The sequence below is a fragment of the Nansenia antarctica genome (genome assembly GCF_963989245.1).
Source record: "Nansenia antarctica genome assembly, chromosome: 8".
NCBI classification, from domain to species: domain Eukaryota; kingdom Metazoa; phylum Chordata; class Actinopteri; order Argentiniformes; family Microstomatidae; genus Nansenia; species Nansenia antarctica.
In genome coordinates, this window is record NC_137678.1 from 52,307,142 (window position 1) to 52,323,636 (window position 16,495).

Genomic DNA, 16,495 nt, shown 5'->3' on the forward strand with positions numbered 1-16,495 from the left:
AGTGGTGGCTTATATGTCAACATTATTGACCATTTGATTCTGCTCTCCCCCCTAGGATTTCAAAGTGAAACGGTATGGTACGTCCCAACCCGGATATGACTTTAGCAACGCTCAGATTCACACACACACACACACACACGACTGAAAGGCGGGCGTAGGTATGGTTATTACATTTGAGAACATTCTTTTTTTTGATGTATGTTAAATGCGACAGCGAAAGGGCAGCTGTGATTGCCTTAATGTGGTTCGCCAATGTCCGTTTTCTGGTTCAGAGCATGATGGTTCATGCGTGTTGTGGTTCAGAGCATGTTGTTCGTTGTACCGGCTAGCTGACAAGGAGTTAGCCTGGGGGAACAAGAATGAATCCTGTATTGATCTGCCTAGAAATGTTCAGCCTGTAGCTATTCAGTTTCCTTTAAACGTTTCATATGAGCAAGCGAATGCACTTTAATAAAGCCAGCGAACTTGCTCTGTAGCCAGCAGCCCCCTGCCTGATGGTGACAGGTGACAAACGCCACGTGCGCCGGTTATTGACACATCGTGACGTTAGAATTATAAGGTATCTCAATTTTTGTCAAAATTTAGTTTTTTACATAATCTGATCCATTAGGTGTTTATTAATGCCTGTGTGGTGTTATTTTTTTTAAATGTTGACATTTTTTTGTTAGTAATTCATAAAATACAAAGGTTCCATCTCATAAAATATAATGGAATGTAAAAACTTTGACGCTCAATATCTCTGAACTGCCCTAAACGGAGATAGAACCTTCTCATTCTAAGCTCACGACATGACAAGGCACTGCTGCTGTGACACACTGGCCAATTCTTCACACCAAGGAGTTACTAGCTAGCTAGCTTGCTAATCTTTTCTAAGCTAATGGCTTGAAGGACATAATAGGCCTGTTGATTATTAGAGAAGAATAGAGTAGCCTGGGGTGATTCATATGTGGATCACTTCAGGGCTCCCACGGGTCCTTGAAATCCTTGAAAGTTTGTGAATTTGAGGGGGGGGGGGAAATCAAGGCCTTAAAAGTTTTTGAAAATTGACATGCATGGGTCATTGAAAGTGCTTGAATCCCCCCCCCCCCCTCTCTCTCTCTCTCTCTAAAAAAATAAATATAGGTAACATGTAGAAGGGAATAAGACAACCATACTAGTTACTACGGTTAATTAGTTAGATTTGAAAACCGTTCATGGTCATTCCTATTAGCCTATATGAATTCTCATCTAGATCTGTCTCAAACTATGCTGTGGTGGGCCCTTGAATTTGAAGGAATTGAGTCTTGAAAGTCCTTGAAAGGTGCTTGAATTTGATGTTTCAGAAGGTGTGGGAACCCTGTCACTCATTTAGATCTCCAACACATGATGTCACTACAGCAGAACGAATGATGTCACCTGTGTCCTTTTAACAAAACGAACACAACAGCTTCTATCTGGGTGACCCGTTGACCCACATGGGTGGGGAGAGGGGTGTTGCACTTAATCTGCCAGGAAACACTGGACACGTGGTGTTGGGTCTGGTCAAACTCTCTCCTTGTGGAAATGCAAGAAGGGGTCTGACGTGTGACAGGTTTCTGCTCTAGGAGCAGTCCCCCATGACCTCATATTCTTACCTGATTCATTGTCACACCCTGCATGACTTGAGTGACCATAGAGATTAAGCAGACACATCTGAACAGTACACTAATACACTGCTGAGACTTCATAGGAGTCCCCCACCCCCCCCCCCAAAAAATGAGTCTTTGTTAGTGTACCTGCAAATGAGCCAAAAGTGTCACGTTTTACTCTGTATGCAACACAAGTACTGATTTAGTCTGACATCCATCGTTTGTTCTAAATGTTGTGTACATTTGTCATTCTAAAATTTACATGAACCATCCCACCCCTCTCCAATCCGGACGCAGGGGATACAAAGTCAAATCAATTGCAGAGGACAGAGGATTCGCCAGGATGCAGGAGGACTCGAGTCGGAGTGCCAGCTACACGGTGCCGTGCGAGGACTACGTACACGTGGTGGAGTTCAGCCCCTTCAACAGCGGCTCGGCCGCCTCACTCCTGGCCTACGGAGGGAACCAGTATGTGGTGGTGGCCAGCTGCCGCTTTCAAGTGAGTCTTATCACACCAGGGCGGCTGTGTCTCAGGAGGTAGAGGCTGGTGGAGGTAGAGGCTGTGTCTCAGGAGGTAGAGGCTGTGTCTCAGGAGGTAGAGGCTGTGTCTCAGGAGGTAGAGGCTGTGTCTCAGCAGGTAGAGGCTGTGTCTCAGGAGGTAGAGGCTGTGTCTCAGGAGGTAGAGGCTGTGTCTCAGGAGGTAGAGGCTGTGTCTCAGGAGGTAGAGGCTGTGTCTCAGGAGGTAGAGGCTGTGTCTCAGGAGGTAGGGGTTGTGTCTCAGGAGGGAGAGGCTGTGTCTCAGGAGGTAGAGGCTGTGTCTCAGGAGGTAGAGGCTGTGTCTCAGGAGGTAGAGGCTGTGTCTCAGGAGGTAGGGGTTGTGTCTCAGGAGGTAGAGGCTGTGTCTCAGGAGGTAGAGGCTGTGTCTCAGGAGGTAGAGGTTGTGTCTCAGGAGGGAGAGGCTGTGTCTCAGGAGGTAGAGGTTGTGTCTCAGGAGGTAGAGGCTGTGTCTCAGGAGGTAGAGGCTGTGTCTCAGGAGGTAGAGGCTGTGTCTCAGGAGGGAGAGGCTGTGTCTCAGGAGGTAGAGGCTGTGTCTCAGGAGGTAGAGGCTGTGTCTCAGGAGGGAGAGGCTGTGTCTCAGGAGGTAGAGGCTGTGTCTCAGGAGGTAGAGGCTGTGTCTCAGGAGGTAGAGGCTGTGTCTCAGGAGGTAGAGGCTGTGTCTCAGGAGGGAGAGGCTGTGTCTCAGAAGGTAGAGGCTGTGTCTCAGGAGGTAGAGGCTGTGTCTCAGGAGGTAGAGGCTGTGTCTCAGGAGATAGAGGCTGTGTCTCAGGAGGTAGAGCCGCCGTCTAATGATCGCAAGGTTGGCAGATCGGCGGTTCGAGCCCCCGGCTGGCTACATGTCAAAGTGTCCTTGGGCAAGACACTGAACCCCAAAATTGCTCCCAGTGAGCGGGCCGGCCGGCGCCTTGCATGGCAGCTTGCCACCATTGGTGTGTGAATGTGTGTGTGAATGGGTGAATGAGAGGCCGTCGTAAAGAGCTTTTTGATACTATAATTCCGCATTCCGTTTCATGCGTTACAACGAGCACGTCATTCTACCTCCACCAGCATGTTCTTGGGAAACCCTGTCGTCAGGGTGTTTTGATATTGTAGTGGTTTTATATCATCTTATACTGAGAAATGTAAGTCTCTCTACAGTTTGGTGAATCTAGCACTCAAGGAAGGCCCATTTCCTTCCTGTAAGGGAGGGGCCAAGATCTGTGGCGCAGTGAATAATTCTGACTATGGACAGGGCCCATAACTAAAAGATTTGTATAATATGATTCGTTCCCAAGAATAGTGACCTCATGACCAGGGACAGGTCTATAAATATGAGTCGCACCCATCTTTGGGGGCTTCTTGCTTGCTTCTTGCTTATTGGTCTGCTCATCTATCTCTGCGCTCATGTAACTTGGCTTAATAAAAGGCCTCTTTGGAGACCAATTGATCTAAGCTCTTTGTGCTTTATCAGTTCTACTAAATCTATTAAGAATCAATTATATCCACGACAATATGATAATATGAACCAATATTTTTGTTGCAGGAGGAAGATATGGAAGTAGAGGGAATTGAGTTCAAGAAACTGTGGGTTTTCCATCACGCGTTGCGAGTCGATGCGCTCGCCTGGAGCCCTGAGTGCCAGCTCGACAGGCTTCCCCCACTCATCAGGTACCGCGTCACACACACACCCTTCAGTCTTTTCATTTCCTGTACGTCCGTTTTCTCTTGACCTTCTCTGTAGAAGAGAGTCAAATCCATCCAGCTCTCTGTGTTCTATATAGTTGCTCCAACACAGGGTATCTGTGGTGTCTTGAAAAGTATTAAAAGTTGATGATGAATCAATTTTGGGAAAATCAAGACCCTTAATAAGTATTAAAAAGTCTTATCACGATTTTATGAGGTCTTGAATTTTGAAGGTATTTTTCTGAATTAGACTCTGTCCAAAGAGTTTGAGTCCTAAACACTTTTAGTAAACGTTCGTGAATTTATTAGTTTTATTAAAAAACAAAGATGAAATTCTGTTGTATGATAGTGGTCTAGTCTATTGCAAACTGAAACTGAAACTGTGAAGTTAAAGGTGTCACTGATGTAAACGGTTACAGCTCCAAGTGGCGGTGAGGTCTGGAAAAATATTGACAAGGTCTTTTAAAGTCTTAGAAAGGTATTGAAATTAACCTCAAGATTCCTGTATATACCCTGCATTCAGCTCTCTATGTTCTAGTTGCTCCAAACAGGCCGTGTTGTACCTGCACAATCTCTCTCCTCCACACCTGTGACTTCAACAACACAACTCGTGTTAATCAAAAACCCAACCCGACACGTGTTTTATTCATGTCAAAATGAGCAAAGGATACCACAAAAAAAAACGCTGAATTCACTGAGGAATATCATAACACTTCTTTCACTCGCTCTTTTCGTGTTTTTAACAACGATATCGTTGGCGGCCGATCGACGATACTGTATCGTTACGAAACGTATCATAGAAATGTTTGCACAGTGCCGACCGCCAAGTACACAGCGTGGCGCGGTGCCACTCTCACATTCTTTGGGGGGAGATGCTGTATTTCTACCCTTTTGTCCTGACTAGGTGAGTTATTGAGAACACATTTCTACATTCACAGTAACTCCAGTACCTGGACAGGAGAATGGAACTCTCCACTCCTCATTCCGTTCCGTGCCTTTCCCATTCCTACTTCCACCAGCCTCCCCCCTGGACTAGATATAGGACTACTGCATTGCCTGCTGTTGCTTTACAACTCGTGACGTTAGAACTATAAGGTTCTATCTCCATTTTTGGTAAAAATTGTTTTTTTTGCATAATCTGATCCATTAGGTGTTTATTAATGCCTGTGTGGTGTTATTTTTTAAAAAGTTTAAATTTTTTAGTTAGTAATTCATAAAATACAAAGGTTCCATCTCACAGAACATAATGGAACGTAAAAACGTTGACGCTCAATATCTCTGAACTGCCCTAAACGGAGATAGAACCTTATCATTCTAAGCTCGCGCACTAACAGTCTAGTCCTATTTTAAAAGCCTGGTCATCATGGTCTCTCTCACTGTCCCAGGTGGTTTGATTGTTTAGTTTAGTTTCCGAGGGTTCTTAGAAAGCAGGGGTTTCTTCCTAATTGGAACGGTCAACTGCGAACGCGAACGTCAATCCCTATGGGAGATGTTTGGAGTTGCTCTTAATTGAAAGGGAAAGGCAGTGATACTTCCTGGCCCTTCTGCGGTCAGGTCTGCGGGGCCCTGGGGGCGGCCGTGTGACGTGCACACATGTTATTGCGCTGATGGCTCCCCCGCTCAGGTTCCATCCCCTCCCCTCGGTTCTGCACGTAGCCGTGCCTTCCAGGAAAAGTGCAGCGTTCTCATGGGTGTGCCGGGGGTTTGGGAGGAGGGAGGGAGGGAGGGAGGGAGGGTGGGTGGTGGTGGTGGTAGTGGTGGGGGGGGGGGTGTTGATTGTGCTGGGAGGGTGCCAGCTTTTCTACCAGGCCGGTCATGTGATGTCCACGGCTCCGTGCAGCTCCTCTCGTTGGAGGAGTTCTGAGGGGGGAAACACTGGGCTGGGGATCTCTCCTCTCTAGTCGTCTCCACACATCACCTGCCTCAGCTTGGTGCCCCCGTTTGACCGTTTGACAATCTTTCAATGGTCTCACTCAGCACCTGTTCTTCTGTTGTTCAATGTATATTTCAGTATAGTCACTTTTTTTCCCCATTTCATTTATTATTATAGAGGAAAACATTAAAAGTAACATTACAAATGTTTTAAAAATGTGTTACAGTTAGACTGGCCTGACTCAGTTAAAACTGTTTTGCAGCAGGTCTGGGGTCAGGTATGACGAGAGCGTTTCTGTGGGGAGGAAGGTCTTCCATACCGTCACTCCTATGTGTCAGTTACACTCTTATGTGTCAGTTACACTCCTATGTGTCAGTTACACTTCTATGTGTCAGTTACACTTCTATGTGTCAGTTACACTTCTATGTGTCAGTTACACTCTTATGTGTCAGTTACACTTCTGTGTCAGTTACACTCTTATGTGTCAGTTACACTTCTATGTGTCAGTTACACTTCTATGTGTCAGTTACACTCTTATGTGTCAGTTACACTTCTATGTGTCAGTTACACTCTTATGTGTCAGTTACACTATGTGTCAGTTACACTCTTATGTGTCAGTTACACTCTTATGTGTCAGTTACACTTCTATGTGTCAGTTACACTCTTATGTGTCAGTTACACTTCTATGTGTCAGTTACACTCTTATGTGTCAGTTACACTTATGTGTCAGTTACACTTATGTGTCAGTTACACTCTTATGTGTCAGTTACACTCTTATGTGTCAGTTACACTCTTATGTGTCAGTTACACTTCTATGTGTCAGTTACACTCTTATGTGTCAGTTACACTCTTATGTGTCAGTTACACTCTTATGTGTCAGTTACACTCTTATGTGTCAGTTACACTTCTATGTGTCAGTTACACTCTTATGTGTCAGTTACACTTATGTGTCAGTTACACTCTTATGTGTCAGTTACACTCTTATGTGTCAGTTACACTTCTGTGTCAGTTACACTCTTATGTGTCAGTTACACTTCTGTGTCAGTTACACTTCTTTGTGTCAGTTACACTTCTATGTGTCAGTTACACTCTTATGTGTCAGTTACACTCTTATGTGTCAGTTACACTCTTATGTGTCAGTTACACTTCTATGTGTCAGTTACACTTCTATGTGTCAGTTACACTTCTTTGTGTCAGTTACACTTCTAGTTACACTTCTATGTGTCAGTTACACTCTTATGTGTCAGTTACACTTCTAGTTACACTTCTATGTGTCAGTTACACTCTTATGTGTCAGTTACACTCTTATGTGTCAGTTACACTCTTATGTGTCAGTTACACTTCTATGTGTCAGTTACACTTCTATGTGTCAGTTACACTCTTATGTGTCAGTTACACTTCTAGTTACACTTCTATGTGTCAGTTACACTCTTATGTGTCAGTTACACTTCTAGTTACACTTCTATGTGTTAGTTACACTCTTATGTGTCAGTTACACTTCTAGTTACACTTCTATGTGTCAGTTACACTCTTATGTGTCAGTTACACTTCTAGTTACACTTCTATGTGTCAGTTACACTTCTATGTGTCAGTTACACTTCTATGTGTCAGTTACACTTCTATGTGTCAGTTACACTATGTGTCAGTTACACTATGTGTCAGCTACACTTCTATGTGTCAGTTACAGTACAGTATAGAGCATTATATCATTTCCTGTATTAGAACTGTCTATATGCTCAGGAGAATAACGTCGGGTGTGTGTTGTGACATCATGCCAAAATCCATCTGTTCCTTGCTGAAGTGAAAATGTGTGAAACGCTGTCTGTTTTTCTTTGCGATATGTGTGTTTTTCTTGTCATAAGTGAGTTAGTGTAATTGTGTGAATAATTGCAGCCGCTGGTATATACAGCAGTGCTACGGCTGATTAGAGGGAGAGTCCTCTCTCTCTCTCTCGGGCTCCGCTTCGTTTTGGGAACAGAGAAATGCTCGCATGGCGTGAGGAATCTTGTTTTTCTCCTTGTTTATCTTTGCAATTAGAATCTCCCTGGCAGCCTTTCTATTGATCGATGTCCAAGTCTTTACCACACACACTCTCACACACACACACACACACACACACACACACACACACACACTCTCTCATCCAAAGGTGACAGCCCAGCCTGCAGTGTGCCGTAGACACATGCATAGACATGGCTGCTGTGTGTCTTTGAGTCAGATGGGCTCTGGGGGAAGTTTTGATGTTCTCTTTCTTTGTTTGTTTTTGTATCTCTCTCTCTCTCTCTCTCTCTCTCTCTCTCTCTCTCTCTCTCTCTCTCTCTCCAGATTGTGCACCGCAGCAGCTGACAAAAAACTGCGGCTGTTGACATATGATCTACAGAACAAACACGACGTCAAGGTAACGGCACTCTCTGTACTAGATCACCTGTGCTAGATCACCTGTACTAGATCACCTGTACTAGATCACCTGTACTAGATCACCTGTGCTAGATCACCTGTACTAGATCACCTGTACTAGATCACCTGTACTAGATCACCTGTACCAGATCACCTGTGCTAGATCACCTGTACTAGATCACCTGTGCTAGATCACCTGTGCTAGATCACCTGTACTAGATCACCTGTACTAGATCACCTGTACTAGATCACCTGTGCTAGATCACCTGTGCTAGATCACCTGTACTAGATCACCTGTACTAGATCACCTGTACTAGATCACCTGTACTAGATCACCTGTACTAGATCACCTGTACTAGATCACCTGTACTAGATCACCTGTGCTAGATCACCTGTGCTAGATCACCTGTGCTAGATCACCTGTACTAGATCACCTGTACCAGATCACCTGTGCCAGATCACCTGGACCCTCTGTAATGTTAGGGTCACATGTACCCTCTGTAGGGTTAGGGTCACCTGTAGCTGCTCCTGTCAGTTCTTCCATAGTAAAGCCTCATTCATATTTAACACTGACAGTTGCTATAGTTACTGGCTCAGGATGGTCAAGAACACAGAACACACAGAAGGAGAAGCCAGGGGGCTTCTAATAAGGAGATGTGTGTGTGTGTGTTGTGTGTGTTGTGTAGGTGCTGGAGGGCCACACCAGCTACATCAACCACATGGTGTTTGAGCCCACGGAGGGGAGACAGATCGCCTCCGTCAGCGATGACCACACTTGTAGGTCAGAAACACTTCTTTTTTTTCTTTCCCCCCCCCCCTCCATCTCCTTCAATACGTGTGTGAGTGTGTCTTCCCCCTGCTCTCGATTCTTGTGTTCTGTTCTCGGTTAATGGTGCAGAGAGAGAGTCTCTGACCGTGTTTCCACAGTGTAACCCAACGCTAAACACAACAAACGCCCCGGCGTTACTGTGCGTAGGCACACCGCTGCTTTCCCAAGCTTTCCTAACTAATTGGTTAAATATGGAAATCCAATTAGCCCGAGTCCCCCCCCCCCATTCCCCTACCCGAGTCCCCCCCCCCCCCTTCTCCTCTCTTCTCCTAGGGGTGATGCTTAACAAGGTCCCCAAAGTTGGGTTTCACTCACTAGTGGGAAGGAAAGCGTGCGTCAGAGGTCCAGAGGTTACCACAGGGACACTTCCTGTTAAACGACTGGGGCTCGATATCCCACTGACACACCTGTCACGTGTTACCGTCGTGGTCAGGAGAACTCTAAAACCGGCGTTAACCTTACGTCGACATTTCGTCATCGTCCGACGAATGTAACATCTCACCGTAAACACAGCCAGCTGGGAGAGTTGTCGAGGCCAACGTCTCGACGACAGGTTGATACGATTACAGGTACGGGGCTCGGTCCTTGAACGAGACACACGTGAAAGCGGTTTGCCGCTTTTTTACAGTCGCGAAACACAACACAGACCAGACCGCAACACTCGTCACATGCAGGTCGGTATCTGGTCAGTCTCCTGTCAACTGCCTGACTTACCGAGACGTTGGTTAGGATGAGGGGCTACGGGAGGGAGAGAGGAGGAGGCCGGGGGGGGGGGGGATGAGGCTCTGCTGTAAGAAACATCCGCTCTCTCTCTCTCTCTCTCCGCTCGCTCAGCCTCCCTCTGCCGTCCCGCCAGAGAAAACAGGCATGTGCCGCCCCCGTCTGCGGAAAGATTTAAACTCTGTCACGTTGAGAAAAAAATATGGGACGCAGGACGAGAGAGGCGGAACGGTAGAGAAAGATCAAGTTCAACGGGAGAGAGGGCCTTCCAGTCAGCCCACACAAACCGGACCGCTGATAGGGAATGGGAACGAAAAGGCGGGATCTATGCGGCTTGTCTGCGTGTGTGTGTGTGTGCGTGTGCGTGTGCGCGTGCGTGTGCGCGTGCGTGCAATACGTGTGCCTCTAGCCACCGTCATCCCCTGCTGTTGGCAGGTTGTTCTGCTATAACTCTACTGTGCTCTGTGTCAACGCACACACACACACACACACACACGCACACACACACACACACACACACACAGACACACAGGGAGCGAGAGAATGTTAGCCTAAAAGGGGGATACCTACAGTATGTATATGTTTCTATTGAGTGAGATGGGTCTGTGTGACCCAGCTCTGGTTTCATTGCCATAAACAGAGATTGCGTGTCTGAATGTGCCACCTACAGACCGACCAGGAGAATACAGGAGAATACAGGTCACACCAGGGGATGGAGAGTTGACTGGGTTTGCTCATGAACTTGAAAAAGTGAGGAGGCACATCAGCTGCTAAACGGCAGTTTGGTCGGGAACTAAACAGTTTGTCCGTAGCTCTGTGTCAAATCTGTTCATATTAGAATCTACCTCATAATAATAACAATAACAATATCTTTATATAGCTCCCCTTTCAAGGAACTCAAGGTACGCTTTACAAACTGACAGGAAAACAGTGAACCAGACAAAAAACGTGATCACCGTCGTGACTGTTCAAGGCTTTTATCTCCTCAGCTCACCGGTCCGTCCAGCGCGGTACCTGTGGCCCTGTGTTCCCTTCTCACCCCCTCCCTAATCCCTCACTTCATTTCGGAACATGTTTCTCACGGCCCTCTCGAGTCGTTCCTTTGTTTTGTTTCGTTTCGGCCAGCGCTCGGGGTTCCCATCTCTGCGGTCCTGGTGAGAGGAGCGAGCTGACCCTATAAAAATGACTAACGACCGCGATCATTATTTCAGCAGTCCAAATGTCCTAATGTTTAAAGATAATGTTATTGTTAAAGACACTCGAGCAGGTCCGATTAAGACGGATGCTGATGTGGTGGGGGTAAGGTGGGGGGGGGGGGACAGCGCAATGCACCTCTGCCTGGACGCCCCTGTGAGGCGCAGAGGCGGGGCCTCGTGTTTGTCTTGCTCAACCCCCCCCCGCTCCCCGGAGAGTCGCCATGGTTATTTACCCGGCTCTCTCTCTCTCTCTCTCGCCGATAAATCAGATCACACGGTGCAACACGACATTTACCGTCGCTGCCGCCGCTTTTTTGGGAAACAAAACATTGACAGACCCCCCCCCCCAAAAAAAACGCCAAAGGCCGGCTGTTTTCTCACTAAGATCTACAGAAGTTCAGATGTCCTGTCTGGCCTTTTCAACTCTTCTTCTACATGGAAGCGGAATGTTATTGCTTGATGCTGTGGTGTAGTTGTAGTGTTATGCAATGATCGGGCGCTTTTTCCGTCAGTCTAGTGGCGGGAGTCTCGTTTGTGTGTTTCATGTCTTTCAACCTCGTTCAGCTGAGGGTTACGTCGTGTTGGGGCCGTTTTTCTTTTTCTCCTCCCCCTGTTTGCAGAGGGCAGAGTGGTTCACCCGCGGTTTTGGCCGGCGGTGGCGTAGCGTGCGATTGAACTCAGCTTGGCTACTAGTGGTCTGAGCGGAGGGTTTGTCTTGTTTGTGTGGTGTGGTCTGAGGGTTCCAACCTCACTCACGCTCCGTGGAGGAGGGTCGGCGGCACCCTGCACGTTGCAAGTTCAAGAAGCCCGAAACATGACAGGGTTGTACCTCCTGTAGGGAGACGCAGGGAAAAACGTGGAGTGTTTACTGTTTCCTCTCTCAACCTCTCGCACCACCAAGGACCATTAATCTCTCTGACTCCGTTGCTTGACATTTTAGTCGGGCTTTAGTTCGCAGTACTTTGGGGGTTTTATTCGATGATGTCTTCTGCATGACCTCATCAATCAGCACCTTCACACCGTCGCCAATCGTGTTGTTTAGATTTTCGTGATTTCCCAGAAACCCTTGCCAGTGTTGACCCCCCCAGCCCTCGTTCCGGGAACGTGTCAGGGTTGTGTGTCCGGAGGGGCTTCAGATGTGGTTAACCGTAGATCCCGTGTCTCAGAGGCAGCAAGTCCTCTCCTCGCGAAGTGATTTATGACCTCCGTGGTGTGCAGCATTGCCTGGTGTCTCTCGCAGCGCGAGGCCTGTCTGTCTTCACAGCTCCAGGGCCAGATTAGATGCAAGGTCCCTTTTTTTTTACCCTGGAACTGGAAGAGGTGAGGTACAGCACTTGGGAGAGCTCTGCATTTCCTGGCCACAACTGGCAGAAGTTAGATGAATGACCTGCAGAGATATTACATGTTTTGAGAACAAACCAAAAAACACCACTGCTAGCTGGAGAGTAAAAAAAACAGCCAGGATATGTTAGTTTATATATTTTTAGCTGCCATTAATGTGTGTCGTCCAAGGCGTCATTGCGTCGTCTCTGCACACGCGGGGGGGTGGGGGGGTGGAAGTAAGTAAGTACCAGAAAGTACCAGACTTCCTGTCTGTTTTCTTTTATTAAACAAGGGCTTGTTTTTTCTTTTCATTTAAATATGACAACATGATCAGTTCTGCCCTCCTACGGCTCTCTAAATATCAGATCTACTGTTAGTGTCCTGTCTCACCCTCCTGTCTCACCCTCCTGTCTCACCCCCCCTGTCTCACCCCTCCTGCCAGAGCCTTCCTTCACCAGGCTGGTCATGTTTGTCCCTGCAGGGTCTGGGACCTGGAGGGGAATGACACCACCACGTTCAGACTGCGCTCCCCTGGCATCAGCGTGTGCTGGCATCCCCAGGAGGTGTTCAAGGTAGCGCAGCGTCCATACCAGGGGAGGCTGGCGGAGGGAGAAACCAGAGGGAAACCCGGGCTCATTCAGGGCTCGACATTAAGGCCGTTTTACTTGTCCGGAGCGAGTAAAACTTTGGCCGGGTTTGTTTGCACGAGCACGACGACGCTGCCGGATCCCGGATATGTTTACCCGTGTGCAGGAAGAACAACAGACGGCGCAGGCGCCAGACTAGACTCGATGATCGTGAGTGAAGATGTTATCAAAGCGTACGCCTGTCGATCACCCGTACGCTTTGATAACATCTTCACTCACGATCGTCTAGTCTAGTCTCGCGTCTGCGCCGTCTGTCGTTCTTCCTCGCTCCGGACAAGTAAAACGGCGTTAATGTCAAGCCCTGTCGTTGTAACTGCATGGAACAGGATGATCAACTGTATCGCCTTATTCCGTCCATTCCAACGAGCCCCTTCCTCTGACCTCCGCCTCCACCAGCCTCCCCTGGTCTCCTCTTCACACTACTGACTTAACACACTTTGAGTTGAGTGAGTTTCCCCCCGAAAGCATTTTGTACTGTAACTACCCAAGATAATGTAGTGGCCCATTTCTACTAGGAGATTATTTCCGACACCCACTGGTTGCACAGATATTCTCACACAGGGGTCCCACGGGTCCTTGAGATCCTGACATCCCATCTCTCCTCTGTCAGCTGATGGTGGCAGAGAAGAAAGGGACGATCCGCTTCTACGACCTGGTTACCCAGCAGGCCATTCTGTCTCTGGACTGCGGCCAGTCGCCGCTCATGTCAGCCGACTGGTGCCTCGCCAACACCATCAAGGTCGGCGCCGTTACCGGGAGTGACTGGGTCATCTGGGACATCACCCGCTCCAGGTGAGCGGGGGGGACGGAATGAACCATTTATCTTTTGGCATTTGGGACCGTTTAATTGTGTACTTCCACAGTCCAATAGAGCTCTCAGGTCTTCTGACGCTGGTTTTCTCTGTGTATCACAAGAAGAGATTTGGCGAGGCTGCATTCTCGTTTTATGCACCCAGATTGTGGAATGCACTGCCAGTTTACATTAGGGATGCAACCTCAGCACATATGTTCAAGTCAAGACTAAAAACCTATCTTTTTAATAACTAAATAATTAAACGATGATTACGTAATGATTGGAGCACTTTGAGCTGCAATGTTTGCAGGAAAAGAACTAAACAAATAAAAAGCTATTATTATTATGATTATCATTATGATTATTGTTATGATTATTATTATAATTGTTATGATGATTATGATTATGATTATTATTATTGTATGAAGATTTCTGTCTGAAGGGGCTGCCGCTAATTCTTCTGTTTCCATAGTTACCCACAGGAGAAGAGGCCCGCCCATGCAGATCGAGCCCAGCTCTTCAGGTAAGAACTCCACGCTTGGGGCGCTTAGGTGGCGTAGCGGGTTAAGCGTCGGACCATGTAACCGCATCCCTTCTCTCTCTCTCACCCATCCTTCCTGTCAAAATCTCTAATATATCTGTCAATAAAAATGAAAAAAATTAATAATAATAATAATAATAAAAGAACTCCTTGCTCGCCTCCTCCCAGAGATGGTCAGATCAGGCTTACTGAACAATGTGTCGTCGAAGACGATCGTTCTACCGCTGGAGTGATATGGCCAGGGTGATATGCATGTCAACGATGATACTAGTAGTACCGACGATGACGATGACAAGGGTGGTCATTACGGATTCTATTCTCCGGACCTGGGGTGATGGGGCCTTTTCAGCCGCAGCCCCGTCCCTCTGGAACGCCCTCCCCAACCACATCAGACAGGCCAACACCCTCCCAACATTTAAACAAGCCCTCAAAACCCCCCTCTTCAAGCTCGCCTTCACCAGTTAACCCTCTCCCCCTCCCCTTCCCATGTGTCCCCAGCACTACCTTCATTAGGCCCCTATACTTTCTTCTATTTACCTTTTTTGTTTCTTTTTATTATTACTACTCAATCTTTTCAATTTGTAAAGCGTCTTTGAGTGTCTCGAAAAGCTATATAAGTCTAGTGACTTCTAGACCTGAGGTGAGCCTGCCTTCCCGACACTGCACTCTTTGCACTTTTATTTGTACTGCACCTTGCTTCTAGTGTATTTGATCTATTTCATCTGTTTTCTTTAATCTGTATTTTATCTCTTTTATCTTGTTTTTCTCTTTCTCTTTTTATCTGTTAAGCACTTTGGGCGGCTGTTGTCGTTGTAAATGTTGTGCTGTATAAATAAACGTTACTTACTTACTAGTGTATTATTGTTATTATTATTTCCGTCGCCACAGATGGTCTCGTGCCAATGAGAATCTGTTCTCCACCACTGGATGTACCGGGAAGATCAGCAGCCAGCTGCTTGTACATCACCTGGGTCACCCACAGGTCAGTGAACACCTGGGTCACCCAGAGGTCAGTGAACACCTGGGTCACCCACAGGTCAGTGGGGCGGTGGCCATGGGACCCTGGGACCGATGTACGGTTCAGGGCTCGACGACGCTGCTAGATCCCGGATATGTTTACCTGTGTGCAGGAAGAACAGCAGATGGCGCAGGCACGAGACTAGACTAGATGATCGTGAGTGAAGATGTTATCAAAGCGCACGGGTGATCGACAGGCGCGTACGCTTTGACGATGTCTTCACTCACTCCACGATCATCTAGTCTGGTCTGGCGCCTGCGCCGTCCGTTGTTCTTCCTGCAACACCGACACACAGATCCCAGGATCCAGCAGCGTCGTCGCTGTCGCTCAAACAAACTCGGCGAATTGTTTTACCTGCCCCGGGCGATCAGGCAACCGTTTATGTGGAACCCTGCATACTGGGTCAATATTGAGTATGAGTCAATCTGAGGTCATGTTGAGGAAGAGTGTGGGATGATGTTCTATTCTGCTCGTGGGCCTTGTATGATTGGTTGATTATGTCGTTGCAGCCCGTCATGATTGGCTCGGCCACGGTGGGGGCGGGGCTTAGCTGGCACAGGACCCTCCCGCTCTGCGTGATTGGTGGAGACCGAAAGCTCTCGTTTTGGATGACCGAAATGTAAGCTCTGAAGTATCTTCCATCTACGGATGGACGACAATGCACTAGTTGTGGAAAAAAAACGTCTTTGACAATATGTTCTGCTGTTCTGATATGTCTATTTTGTACATTTCCCGATAATTAAAGTATTCTTTTTTTCACGTGGCGTGTGTGTGTTTGATTGAGTGGACTTTTCCGTGCGAGTCGGGAGACATCCTGGACTTTAGTTCTTTTTGGATCAGACCAGCCCTTCAGGTCATACCCCAGACAAACAAAAAGAGAGAGGCGAGCTGGCTTCTGTGAAAAGTGTTTTTTTTCCCGTCTTTTCTCAGAAGCGTTGTATCAGTCCTCTGTTCTGATGTGCTGCCAAGCGGCACAGGGTGAGCCGCAGGTCACTGGAATGTGTGAGGAGCACCGTGCCAGCACCACTCTGCTACTGGTCAACACCAAGATCCCTCTACAGGTGCTCTGCTCTCTCTGTCTCTGTCTCTCTCTCTCTCTCTCTCTCTCTCTCTCTCACACACACACACAACGCACTCACACAACGCACACACACACAACGCACGCACGCACTCACACACAACGCACTCACACACGCACGCAACGCATGCACACACTCCCTCACTCTCTCACACATATACTTGCGTACGCACACACATACACACACACACACACACACAACGCACTCACACAAACACGCACGCACGCATGCATACACTCACTCTCTCACACA

General features: G+C 47.5%; 2 protein-coding genes across 2 annotated transcripts in view; both read left to right on the forward strand.

Annotated features, from left to right (window-relative positions):
• The window catches only part of igf1 (insulin-like growth factor 1), a 184,020-nt gene that overhangs the window by 40,270 nt on the left and 127,255 nt on the right, over nucleotides 1-16,495 (forward strand). The window lies entirely within an intron of this gene.
• Nucleotides 129-15,849, forward strand: nup37 (nucleoporin 37). The gene is made up of 10 exons (XM_080538712.1): nucleotides 129-158; nucleotides 1,905-2,106; nucleotides 3,688-3,812; nucleotides 8,026-8,098; nucleotides 8,784-8,878; nucleotides 12,647-12,737; nucleotides 13,423-13,604; nucleotides 14,078-14,128; nucleotides 15,035-15,128; nucleotides 15,674-15,849. Exons 2-10 carry the CDS (start codon nucleotides 1,951-1,953, stop codon nucleotides 15,785-15,787), a joined length of 981 nt encoding a protein of 326 aa, XP_080394838.1. The 5' UTR covers nucleotides 129-158; nucleotides 1,905-1,950; the 3' UTR covers nucleotides 15,788-15,849.